General features: G+C 36.7%; 1 protein-coding gene across 2 annotated transcripts in view; it reads right to left on the bottom strand.

Annotated features, from left to right (window-relative positions):
* PTPN3 (protein tyrosine phosphatase non-receptor type 3) overlaps positions 1-14,266 on the bottom strand; it is a gene marked incomplete at both ends in the record, with an annotated part of 166,115 nt that overhangs the window by 31,943 nt on the left and 119,906 nt on the right. For both annotated transcript variants that reach the window (XM_081996839.1, XM_081996840.1), the window contains 3 exons: positions 333-356; positions 11,671-11,847; positions 13,377-13,511. In XM_081996839.1, coding sequence (XP_081852965.1) covers positions 333-356; positions 11,671-11,847; positions 13,377-13,511 — 336 coding nt within the window. The remainder of the gene's footprint in view (positions 1-332; positions 357-11,670; positions 11,848-13,376; positions 13,512-14,266) is intronic.

Here is a 14,266-nt window from a genome sequence, read left to right as displayed (position 1 = left end):
TGACAAATTATTTCAGTTAATGTCTTCTGGCACTACATGAAGAGTTACCAGATAAAATTACCAGTGGATTTTCGAATCATTAAACTTTTACAAGAGTTTTTAACCGACTTTTTTGTTAATAGTCATTAGAAGTGTATTAGGACTTATGGCTTTCCATGTTCTGATCCAAAAACTGAATCTTTCTCATAAATTTTTACAATCATCATTGGTTTATACATCTGTGTCTTCTAACCATACAAGAACAGTACTTTGAAAAATCAGTCCAAATTATGTATTTTATCATATATCTTAAAGCTAGAGATTCTACAGTAGAAAGTTCAAAGAAAACTCACTTTGGTGATTCTTGTTCAGATGACCTGTTAAAAAACAACAGTAAATGAACATAAGTTAAGTCTTCAGTAAAACAAGAACTAAACTCTAATTGAAAAACAAAACAAAAACCTGCATAAAAGACAAAAGTTGTGCTCACAGTAAATTAAAGAATACTTAATCCTGAAAGTCTGAATCAGACAATTACGGAATTTATGAAGCAGCAAAAATCCCAGGGCAGCTTAACTCCTCACTTCCACTTTTGGCACAAGCCCAACTACACACAACACACAACTGCTACCACAACTGCGCAGAAGTTTACAGAAGCAATTATTTAGGAAGACACACTACATCATTTAAGGAAGTTTCAGCTGTAGATCACAATGACTACAGATGTCACTGACTGAATTTTGTAAAAAGTCAACTGTGGCAAAATCTTTATGTATAGGTAACAAGAAATGAGCACAGTCTGCTTCAGAAGCATGAATTTTCTTACACATTCTCATAATGCAAGAGCAGAACAGATGCTGACAGAGAACTTTAAGACAAAGTACACTAAAGCAGAAGTGGTTACACAGATGATGACAATTTAGCATGGAAAAGAAATCAAAATCTACAATACATAGCATTTTCCAAGGCATTCAATTAGCTTCATCAGAAATCACCTGAAACAGTGAGCTAACCTACATTACATCAATTAAAACAATAGCTGTGATACCAAGACTAATGTGACTAATGCTCGCAAGGCGAAGCAAGTTTAAGGCAGATGGGATAACTTTACAAAATTAATTAATTAAGTAGTGACCAAAAAAGCCTGGAATGATGTAAGTCCATGCTGGAAAAATACAAATATGAAGTAGTTTGGTTTGAATGTAGAGTTGTTGAATTGTCAAGTTATAGGAGGGAATTCACAGTATACAGTTAAATTTTTAATTATTGTTCTCTAAAACAACCTCAATACTAAGAATTATGCACTATGTTTCAGTCTAGTTAAGTTTCCTATATTCTACAATATGAAGAAATTCTTCTTTTAGAGGCAGAGATTGTGAAGTTTGATTTCCTAACAATTTGTGGAAGTTTGAGTTGTGCATACTTTTAATTTTTTTTTAAAAGCACTAACCTTCTTCCTTTTTAACTGCATTCATGCCCCCCTTCTAATTCCACTGACATCCATCCCCATTCTCCCACAAATATCTCATTCTCCTTGTTTGCAATCCCCCTAAATACCAGCAGCGCACAGCAGATCCTTTGGGAACGTGCACTCACTCGCTGCCTGATCAGCCCACATCTAAATGGAACCATTGAACTTGTACTGTCGAAATTGCTCAGAAGAGGATAAGATCAGTTTAAGGGCTTTTTTCTGCCTAGTCACTGACTTTCACTAATCTTGTAGATTACTACATCAGATTTGACTGCAATTGTCCAGATGTTCTAAAGTGGAACCAGAGGCAGAAAGGCAGTGCAATGACATAAGCCTTATTTCCTTAGGAAATAATGCTAAAAATAATGAAACATTAAATTTATTTTTGTTTAAGCTACTAATTAATTTCCTTCTGAGGAAAAGAACAATGAAACTGTACACCTTTTCTACATTTTGACAGAGTAGAGCTACAGCTCTATTACCAAATTCTATGTGGAATTCACATTGCCATAAGTTAAACCCTTTCAAAAGCCTTCACCAAAAATTTACACCGTGTAAAACTGTGATGCAAACAGACGCAATGTCCCTATTTTAATACATCTCCCCTCTTCCCCCCCAATAGTGTGACATCATTTGAGACTGAAACCAACTTGGGCTTCCATTCATATGTTGTATATTAACATACAGCAAATTTTCATCATCTCACCAATACATTTGGAGAATTAGATGTGGTATATAAATTCTTAGCAATATTTGATGAAGGTTTATCTGTTGAATTATTTGACTTCAATTCAAACATATCTGAAAACATATCAAACTCTGAAAAAGTTACTGAATCTTCCTGTAACCTTTTAAAATGGAAAAAGTAACCAAAAATTTGACCTAGAAAGCAACCGAATTCAGTGCTTAAAAGAACTCATCAGGGATAATGCAGCTGTGCCTTCCTGAGTCCTTAGTAGGTCAGCATGCTACAGCTGCAGAATTTTGATCTCCACAACTTAAATAGTATTTCCAACATTTTATTACTTACTGATACATTAACATGAATAACTAGATGATCTTTTCTGGCTATGCAGTATTCCACATTTTACTAACATATCTTTCTCATTTCACAACATAGGACAAGGACCATATTTTAAGTCAATAAAAGAGAACACTCACCAGACCAGCCATTCCACTTTTTCATCAAGAAAGAGTGCCCTTCCTTGCAAGGAGATTAAGCTTTCCATTGGTGCAGCTAACAAGCAAGCACTTTAAAACTGCAGGTAATTTCTCCTCCTTACTCCACAATATATCTAAAATTATGCCATTTCAATCTTTCACTCACTATGGATTGCTCTGTCAGTGATAATCTTTATCATAAAACTCTTGGCCCTGAAAAAAAAAAATAATCTAACTGTCCTCTTCTGTCAGGAGGACAGAAAGGAAAGGTCTTGAGGAAAGACCCCTCCCTCCCCATTTCGGTGTGCCCTACCAGGGAATTCTGCTATTCTGAGAACCAAGGATGATAAACTACAGCAGAGTAAAATCCCGAGAGAAAAGGGACAAGTGAAACAATAGAACAGTAGCAAAACTCCCCTTTTACAAACAACTGAAGGAAACATCTGTAGGTTTATGCCCTTTTGGTGTTCTTGAAGTTCTTAAAGCTTCTTTTATTGCAACACCTGCAGGGCTGGGGACACTGAGTGTGCCAGCACTTCCATTATCATCTCTTTTCTGAGAGCTCACCATTAAAACTGAGATTATTATTCAAGCCAAATAAGTAGAAGATATTTATAGCAGCACTTTTTGCTGCCTTTTAGAGAAATTTATACCCAGAATGACTTGCACAGTTGATGGTCAGCATTTCTACAAACCAAATGACTGTGTAAGAAGGCCATGTAGATTCTTTGTATTGCATACTTAAGAGTACCACTACAGAAAAAACTTGTGAACTTCATGGTATGCACAAGTTTTGCAGTGATTTTCTATGAATTCCAAACATCCACATTTGTATGCTGCTGCCATCACCCATAAAAGGATACTTTCAGTTATTCTGCATTGCCTCTATGGACCATATTCCAGTTTACCAACTTTCCATAAAAGTTTCATGTATTTTGATACTCTGCAACTGCTTGGCTTGCTGCAAAGTTTGTCTTATCATAGATTTGCAATTCAACTTTGAGACTCTTTTTGGATACAAAATGATTGTTTTTTGAACTGGCAAGGAAAGCGTAGTACATTTTAATAAGGATATATTTAAAAAGAAAGGTTTACATGCAAGCAAAACATATACGTACTATTTTCATGTATATTTGAGTGGAAAAGCACAGTAAAACTCATAAAAGTCTATTAGTAGTAGTCTTAAAACCCCAATTTGAAACTAATAGAAACGTTCTTAAAACCTAGTACTGGGAGAACATCTTCCTTGAAAAAGACTGAAGTACATGAACAAGGACAACAGACTCTTGGGAAATGCAGCAGATTTCGTAAGAACAAGGAATTGAACACATCTGCAGATGACTAAAAATTAAGGCTAAATAACTTAGTTTAATTTTCTTTTTAATTAATTGCAATTGTCTACCAAGCAAGTAGTTACTAGGACTTGGCTGGATACATCTGAAGAGTACTTTCACCAACAGTAGTTCTTTAAAAAATTTGTTCACAAAAAGAATCATAGTTTAGTAAAAATAATGATGTGGTCCCACAGTACATTCACAAAATCTCACTATGCAGCTACAGTTTATTGTCTATCAAAATAGTAAGCTGAAAGAATTGAACAAATAGAGCATACGTTCAGGAAGTTTATTTTCAGCGCAATACCTTCACCAGATGATGCATCACACTTATACAAGGAGCGTATAAGCACTTCCAGAAATTCATAGCATACTGCAAGTGAATTTCCTTTTTGTATACTAGTTCATCATTTCATTTCCTTCCTCTCCAACTCTGGCACTGTACACATTATGCCATCTATATCACCAGCAAAAGAGAGCTTTAGAACATACATGGAAGAGGTTTACAGCTTTGCAAGCATGTTTAACTTTACGAGAAAAGCTTATGCAAGAATACATTTATAACAAGTAAAATTGTAGACTTAAAGTAATTTAGGTTGGAAGGGATCTTGAGAGAACACCTAAGTTCTTGTTCAAAGAAAACCAACATCAAAGTTAGATGAGGATGTTCAGGTCCTTGTCATGTTGTTTTGATGTTTCCAAGCATGGAAACATCTCCACCTTTCTGTCAGTGTGTACGAGGGCTTAACTAATCTCAGTGTGGGGGTTCCCCCCCCCCACTGTCTTTTGAGCATTTCCCTTGCTGTAACTTGTGTCTATTGCCTCACGTGTTTTTGCTGTGCACCTCCAAGAAGAGTTGGCCCCGAATACTTGATACCCCTCTTTTGGCAGAGTAAGGCAACAACGCGACTGACCCCTCCTCAACTCCCACAGCCGTCTGGTTCTCCTTATACATCATATGCTTGCATCTATTAATAGCTAGCCAGATTTACTTCACCAATCAACATATGACTTTAAATATAAGATCTATAATGCCTCATCTGTCAGCTAGTTTTTCTTACTGATTGATACTATACCTCATCACGTAGAAATGTGTTTTACAATAATTTTCTTTCTGAAACACAGGTTAAACAGAAAAATTTACAGCTAATTTTTTCTGTTAGGCCACTGAGTCTATCTAAAAAATTACCAAAACACTTCTTCCTATGCAGTCTGCTATTCTAAACCAAAAAGACGCCTTTGGTTTATTTAATTATAGAGTGAAGAAGAGAAACTGAATACCGTTCAAGTAGCAAAACCCTCCACACAGCTTTATCAGATTACTTTTCCAAGGTAATAATCCAGTTATTTATTCCCATAAAAAACACCTTGTATACATAGTTAAATTTATATATTCTTTCTAACATGCACCCTTTCCCACTGAGAAAATTGTGTTCAAAAACATGAAAAAGGGCATTAAGAGGGCAAGCCACAGCTGTATTAACACTCCAAACTATTACACCTACTGTATAAAAACATTTTAAAAAAGCACAAGCCATTAACCTGAATTTAAAAGGTCAAAAATAAGCTCTGCTCCTCACAAAGGAGAAAATGGTGCTGCATAGGTAACATGAATAAGATTATCCTGAACCACAAAGAAACCTGTTTGTTTCAGTAACCTTTTGCTTCTAACACCTTCTTGTCTGAAAGAAACACCAATTTACTTTAATGAGACAACATTCAATTAAGGGGCAAGTGTGGGTTTTGGTAACAACACATGGTCTTCCCACCTTAAATCCATGAACAGGGAAAGAGTGGAGGATACTCTTCCCATTTCATAGGGACTAGCTGAAAACCATGCAGCTTCCTGTAGCTGGTTTCTCACAGGTTAAGAGCATTAAACAACACAGTGTTTTTCAGTTTTCATTTCCTGACATTCATTCATTCACTTTCATTTCTCATTTCACTCTGAAGTGTGAACATCTGTATCACACCTCAGGCACCAGAGGATGCTTGAGAAAAAAGAAAGGAACATACAGGGAAAATTTAAGTTCAAAGCTCCTTAAATACTACTTGGTTACACGTTATGTTTTCATGGCAAACCTTGGACCTTAGTATTTTAGGTTTACCAAGTGTTTAAAATGTGTATTATTGAAACATTTAAATCTGCAGATTTTTAATTTACAATAAATATTTCAACATAAAGAAACAAGGAAACTCCTTTCAGTCATCTCAATTTTCACTTATTTACTTGAAGGTAAAGGGTAAGCTAGTTTCAATTTTTTTTGGTCTTCCTGTAACAGCTCATCGGTGAAGAATCCTACATATGAACTACTGGGTGTGATAAGCATTAAGTTACATTCCTTATATATTAGCTACATTTAAAATTTATTTTTTTAAAAAACAAATGACAACACTGAGAACCAGAACTTGCACTGGGGATGAACAGTGCAGCCTTTCAAGACAAAAACTGCCATCTGATACAAGATCAAGCACGGCACAGCACATGATTCCAAAATATAATCAGCTTATTGCCTTACTTAAAGCCAAAGTAGATTTGAAGGTTACTGACTAAATTGAAGACATTTTGGAATTTCCCAACCTATTCCTAAACAGTGTCATATACTTCAATACGACTAATTCATTTTTACTGTTGCCTTTTGCCCTCAAATGACATAGTAGCCTACAGATTGCATTAGTGTCACAGAAAGGCGTATCTGTAACGATGATTTGTTCCTCTACACCAGCGAGGCTTTCCTCATTCCAAGTTTGGGAACTCTAGTGGTACCTTTATCAAGAAAATCGCAACAGTAGTAAACTTTAGGTACCATAAACGGTAAAAAAAGTGAAAATTGTGATCAAAAAGAATGCCTTGCACAAGTCCAGCACCCCGCCTTTAAAAATAACCAGCTGTAGTTTAAACCTGTTACACTGAAAGGGAAACATTTTTCTCAAAGGCAACCTCCTCCAGGAGCTCTATCCAGGCTACCTATCAGGATAGCAAATGGTCAGGATGGGTTGATGCCAGGTAGCCTGTTGGTACAACACAATTTTGGGGGAAAAAAAAAACCCCAAAAACAACCAAAATAAAGCAGTTTTTCAGCAGAGATAACTTTAAAAATAATAAAGCCTTATAATATAATTTATTTTCTATCTTAAAGGAAAGCTTCATATTCATAAGTCTGCCCTAATGCATACCTCAGTGTGTACAGACATCTGAAGATATGTAACCTCACAGAACAGAGAGGTTTTCTACCTTGCTTAAAATAAGAAATGTAGTAACTCTGTAGTAGCAGTCCTTCAATGAAGAAAATGCAAGTCTCTCAAGAAAAACATCTTCAGGGAAGCTGAAGTCAAGACTAGGGAAAGCCAATTTTAACTGAAAAACAGTTATCAATCAGGTGCACCTAGCATGTTTTATCTCAATATTATCCTTGAAATAATTTAAAAAACAAAATAATAACAGTATCATGTGCATAGGTATATAGACATGGGATAAATATAGTGACAGAGTGAGTACAACATATAGTCAGAAGATAGACTAGATTACCTGCTCTGAACTGGTGAGGCACAGCCATAAAAAGTGTGGTATAACACAGAAAGCAACTCTATGGGACTTCGGAAGGCTCAGTGTGGAATCCGTGTCCGTGTCAGTGTTAATTTTTCAGTGGCAGGAGCAGTTGGATGAGTTGGAGAGCAGGAGAGCAACAAAGAGGAGAAAGAACTGACAGGGGAAGCTTTCTTCACAAAGGCTAGGGAGCCCTGGGCTAAATAAAAGCCCTCTTGAAGTCCTCTTCAGCACTGTCTTTGTTGACAGGTTTTGTATGCAGCTGTGATTCGAGATGGTTGGCTTAGATAGGCAAACCTATTCATGCCCTGTGAATAAAGCTCTATTTAATATATGTTAATTTGGGATTAGAGCAATTTTTTGTCTATAATACATGTGTAATAGCTCCAATCCTTTCTGCAGACACTAATCTGAGAGAGAAAAATTGCTTCTTTTCACTATGTCTGAACCTCAAATTGTACTTGAATGTGCAAGTACCTTAGATAATTTGGGTAGCAGAAGCAGTCTAGCCACACCAACATGAGACAGGGTTGCCCTGGTTTTCTGTAGTTTGCCCATGCACGTGGTTTGCTCTGTTTTCTAATTTTCTTTTTTCCAGTCATGGCCTGTAGCTTATTTACCTCATAAATTTCAGTCGGAAGGTAGAATGTTCACACAAAGTACATTTTTAAAACAATCCCCGTATTCTTCAGAGAAACTATAATAAATGACAAAATATTCTTGTCCCTCATTTCCAGCATGTTTATTTAAAAGTATTTAGCAGTAAACATAGTTCTAGATGTTGACCTGCCAATACAGTATGACATATTAAAGAAATGGAAGAAGAAATGTTGATAACTGATGTGTTTTATGCCCTCTCAGCTAACAGCTGTTCCACATAACTTGTCTATTAAATTGTGTACTGTTTTATGGAAAGAAAACAGAACTTGATTGATTCCCTTACGCAAGTAAACACAGCAAGGAAGAAAATCAATTATTAAGAAACTAATTATATTTGGTATTGTCAGGAGGTAAAATGAGGTGTGCATGGAAATACATGCAGTCGTATGTACTCTGCCAGTAGCAGCAGCTTCTACAGTTCTGATACCCACCAAGGTTCCAAATGTGCCTTGAATAGGGTTAGGGACACAGTGAGTCTTGTTGTACAAATTTTACCTGTACATTTGTCTCGAAAAGCACCATACTGCAACACATCCGTTTGAAGGTAGGTCTATCTTGGACCACTTATTGCTTTGACAAAAAGGACTTGAGACATTACCTGGGGGCTGGAGTGAAACAGGTGAAAACTATCACCCCATCCCAAAATGCTGATGGCAGCCTGAAAAGAACCATATCCCGTGCTAACTGCAGCTTGCACAGTCTTGAGCTTCAGATATAGTAAATGAAATTGATGTAAACATTTAGTTTATAGAAATCAAGCAGCTGCGTGATTATAATAAAGATTTGACATCGCAGAAAATGCAGCGATTAAAAATCAGCATCTCACAGTTGTTTGCTAGTAACTCTCCAAAAATTTTCAGATATTTGTCATATCAAAGCTATTCATTAGTTGTAAATAGCATTAACTAACACCTTTTTTGATAGCCTTAAATGGCAGGCTAGGCAGTAAAAAAATAGTCCACTAAAGACAACATAAGTTAGCAGGACTATGAGAAGCTACTCTTGGTTCTCCTCTAAGGAGAAAGAAAAACAGATTTACAATTTCAGTTTTTTTCCATAACACATTTCAGTTATGTCAATTCAAATCTAATAAAGACCAGCATGGCAAAAATGGGTACGTTAGCTCTATCAGTACACTGCAAGGTGATTTATAGTTAATATCTAAATATTCCTAAGGTGTGGCAAAAGTGCAGGATGAGTGTTTGTCCATATTTAATACTGAAGATACACAGAGGTTTTTTTGGGGGGTGTTGGTTGGTTGTTTGGGTGTTTTGTTTTTTTTTTTTTTTAATAAACCAGATTTAGCTGATAGGGTAAGATTCCCTGTTTCAATAAAGCATTCAGAGAAAGACAGACTTGACTATACATACATAGTTAATCTTACTTTACATCTTTCAACAAGGAGAGTGAGGCAAGTAATGACTACTGTAAGGGCATAAAAGAAAAACTGGAATGTGGACTAACATAAACTGTTGAAAACTTCAGTGTAGAGAAGAAGAATTTTTTTTTTTTATTTGTATGTGTTTTGTATATTTTACTTCAGTTAAAAGAGAAAGTATTAATGACCATTTTACTTCACTAAAATAACAGTCAATACAACAAAGGCTCATTCATTCCATGTGTTACATTCTCCTTCCAAAACATGTACTTCAAATTTAAATTAATCAGATTTATGCAAGTATTTTTTCAGTTATCTGCAGAGTATCAAATATTATAAACATACCCAAGAAACCAAGAATGTGTTTGGGATAAGACTAATAGAAAATCTGGTTTATGAGACAGGAACAGTAAGCCTCTCCACAGTGAGTGATATTACTTGGATACAGCACAGCCGTTTACTGCTCAGAAAATAAATTAATGTGCTATTTTCAAATTCAGAACATCCTATTTTCACTGTTTGAGAAACAGCATAAAAGCAGGCTTCCCCACTCCATTCTCAGTAGGCATAGGAAAGGTGAAACAGGAAGGAAAGGAAAAAAACTACAGGGGAAGAAAAGAAAAAGGAAAATAAAAGAAAAAACCCAACAACGTACTAACTGGCCGAACAAAATCTGGTACACACAGAACACAGCATGGTAACTTAGTTTTCTGTCTACCCTCAGATGCCTCCTCTTCTACCCTTATCATCTCCTCTTATGGTCTGACTCTTGTTGTTTTTACTCAGAAAATACTTCTAAAAGTGTATAATCTGTAAATGTTAAAACACAGGAAAGACATGGCTTCCTATCTGTGACTATTCACAACATTTAGCAGCATCACTTTTATATATTATCATGGCTATTACTGACCCTACTAGCACTAAAGTTTATCTGACTTCCAGTCAGAAAAATAGAAAAACAATTTAAAACACCACAGTGACAAACTCCAAATATGCATACATGTTATTTTTTTCCCTTCTTTCATAGAAACCTCTCTGCTATAGTGTAGTAACAACACAGAAATAATAATAAACAACAATAAATTAAAATTTCAAGAAAACAGTTTAAATCCATAACTTAAAGCTACAATTTGTAGCTGTACATGAGCACAGAGGTAGGTGTCCTATCAGCTTCCACTAATACATTGCTTCTCAAAATACATCTTGCCTTAAAAAGTTACTAGGGATCACTAGAAACCATTTTTCCTTTTCTAACATTACAATGCAACCTGCATTTTAATACATAGTATTCTCCCCAGCTGAAATTTTAAAGTAGCTCTGTTTTCTTTTTGAGACTGAACAATCAATAACTTTGTACGTTGTTTCTGAAGTTAATACTGTGTTAATCTGAAGTTACTCATTAAGAACTCTGTAAGATAAGAGTATAGCCACATGTAAAATGTAATATATGAGCAAACAAATAGTCAGTGCACAATGATAGGTGCTTCAAGCCCTGGAAGCAAACCTAGCAGTGGTTAGATTGCTGCAGGGGAGAACAAAATTGGTCCTCAAGGAATACAGCAAAAATGCCTCAAGGCAAAAAGCAGAGACTGCCTTTAGACTAGCAATCTACAATTCCTCTGAGGAAGAAAAAGGTAGATGACCACTAGCATTAGTATGTTCTCGTATTTACTCAAATGCAGTAACTCTTTCAACTGATGATGCTGAGCTGGAACATAAAAGGGAACTCTTAAAAGCATTTGATAAGTCTTCCCCCCATCCCAGGCCCAGCCCCCCCCCCCCCCCCCCCCCCCAAAAAAAAAGGTTATAACAGGTAGGAAGGGGTTGCAGAACCTACTAGGAAACAGGATATTACAGGATATTACAGATATGAACAACCATGCCTTAATAGCATCTCTAATTTTACTGGGAACCCAACTACTAAGAATTGTTTAGGGATGAAGGGTCGCTTTGTTTTTAACCTGTCATTTTGTAACATGGCATTTGCAGTTTAGTGATCTGTCAAAATAAAGCTTACGCAAACATAAAACTGTTTGAACTCATTTTAATTTTATAACTGATCACAATTGTGTTTGGTTTTTTGTTTGATGCTTTCTAAAAAAATCAAAATAGGTAACGAATTGTTTGCAGAAGTCCTTACCTCCTCTGTGGACTACGGTTCTGAGAGAACTCTGAATCACTGTCCTTTGATGTTGGAGAACCCTTATATGTATAAAAAACATCCTCTGTTTCAGTAATATAACTAATCTCGTTTGTAAGGTTATCTACAGATGAGTGTCGTGGTTTACGAATTTCATGACGTAGTCTAGGACTCCGCCTTAAAAATAAGGAACACAAACACAAGTTGGAAAATCAGAATAATTCATAAAACTTTATGTAAGTGAGATTTCCATCCTATTGCAATCTATGTCCTGAAATCTTCACAACAGGCTTATAGGTCTCACTAAGTAACCAATTTTTAAACATTTTGTATGGTATACTAGGCATTCATACATTGCTAGGTTCAGTACCCTGAACGGATTTGGAATTTCCCCCCTGTAAAATGCTACCTGTATTGTTAAAGTTCTAATCATAAGGTAATTCAGGTCGGAAGGGTCCTATGGAGGTCATCTAGCCCAATCTCCTGCTCAAAGCATGGTCAACTGAGGCCAAAGCAAGCTGCTTAAGGCTTTATTCAGTCAGATCTCAAAAAAATTAAAGGATGGAGACCACACAGCTTCTCTAAGCAACCACTGCTCAACTGTCCTTGTGATGAAGCAGTTTTTCATTATGTTCAGACAGAGACTCTCTAGTTTCAACACATACCTGTTGCCTCATCCTCCCACCATGCAACACTGAAGAACCTGGCCTCATCCTCTAGTTAGCCTCCTAAGTATTGCCAGGCTGTTACTAGATATCCAGAAAACCCTTTCTTCTCCAGGCTGAACAAGTGCAGCTGTCACAGCCTCTCCTCATAGGGCGAGTACTCCAGCCTCCTGACTACTTTGGTGGCTGGTGGCCTTTGCTGAGCTTGCTCCACTTTGTCAGTGTCTGTCTTGTGTTAGTGGACACAAAAGCGGCTGCAGCATTCTAATAAGGTCTAATGAATGCTGAGGAAGAGGGACATAGTCGCTTCCCTTGATCTATCGTCTACGCTTCTGTTAATACCACCAGGTTGCTATTAGACCTCTTTGCTGCCAGGGCACACCAGATAGCTCACGTAGACCTTGCTGCCTACAAAGATTACCAGGTCCTTTTCCAGGGAGTTGCATCGCAGATAACGCTGTTGCACTGGGTTCTTCCTTCCCAGGACTTGGCATTTGTCTTCACTGAATTTCGTATAGTTCTCATTGGCCCATTTCTCCAGACTATCAAGGTCCCTTTGGATAGCAGCCCTATCCCCAAGCTTACTGACTCACCCCCCCGGTTCGGTGTCTTCTTCAAACTTTATGAGCAAGCACTCCATTGCCTCCTCCAGGTCATAGAGATGTTAAGCAGGACAAGTCCCAAGATTGACCTCTGCAATACTCCGCTTGTTACTGGCCTCCAGGTAGAGTACGACCCATTACCAGCTCCCCTCTTGAGTCCAGTCATCTGATCACTTTTTTTTTTTTTTTAAACTATCTTCTTGTCTACCCTTTCAGAACATAATGTTTTAACTTGGGTATAATATTTTGGCAGACAGTATCAAAAGTCTTGCTAAAGTTGAGGTAAGTGACACCCACTCTTCTCCTGTCATCACATATATTCTCAGAATAACAATGTTTAAATATATATGTACACACTACATAATTATTCTGCTAGAGTACACACAATTAGAAAAGGTAGGAGGCTGAAAGGTATGGGAAAGGTTAAAACTGGATTTACCAATTAGGAGTAACAGGAGGTGATCGAGATGGAAGGCTTTTGGTCTCTAGATGCTCAACAGATAAAGATCGTCTCATAGATGGGTTCCAAACCATCCCACCTATAACTTTTCTGCAGTACTGGCTGTTTACAGACCTGAAAAGAAAAACACTGTACGTGAACTATTTTGCATAGAAAATGTAAAAGAAATAAAATATACTTAAAGCCAATTTTATAATTCATGTGTTTTAAAGAGTCCCTCCATGCTTACACCTCATTACATATGCATTTGCATTCTGACAGAGCCGTTTGCTGTCCTTCACTTGTGGCAATAGAACTGTTTGTTAATCCCTGCTACAATGTTAAATCACAAGCCTGGGTAAAAATAACTTTTTGTGAAAGTTATTTTTAGCCAATTGTGTTTAAGATGATGGAGGGGAAAACAGGAAATTCGGTATGTCCTATGGGCACTGAACTGAGTGCCTGACAAAACATGGTTCAAATACAGGCAAAAGGTTCTAGATGTTCCCTGTTAAAACTCATAAAGGGGTAATAATTCACTAATGGCTTTACTGAGCGCAGGACTACTTTAGCCATCTACCTGCTGCCTCAGCAAGTAAGAGCTACACAAGACCATTCTCTATTTTCAGAAGGAAGCCACATTTGAGTGATGTGTTCCTTATAGGAATAAACCATTAGAGAAAGATCCGACATTAAAAGGGGATCTCCAAGTCTGAACTGCTTCTTGTGACAAGAACCTGACAAGATAAGGATTGCATCAGAATCATAACCTCAGCTAGAAAAGCAATAAAAATATCTTACTAGTGAAATTACACAGTATAAAGAATTTTTTTAAGTAGATCAAAATTGAGATAAACTAACTTTTATGCAACTTCTTTGCTCATCGTCAA

This window comes from Phaethon aethereus, assembly GCF_964289735.1.
Source record: "Phaethon aethereus genome assembly, chromosome: 2".
Classification (NCBI taxonomy): Eukaryota; Metazoa; Chordata; class Aves; order Phaethontiformes; family Phaethontidae; genus Phaethon; species Phaethon aethereus.
Note: the sequence above shows the minus strand (reverse complement) of the source record. Positions and strands in the feature narration are given on the sequence as shown.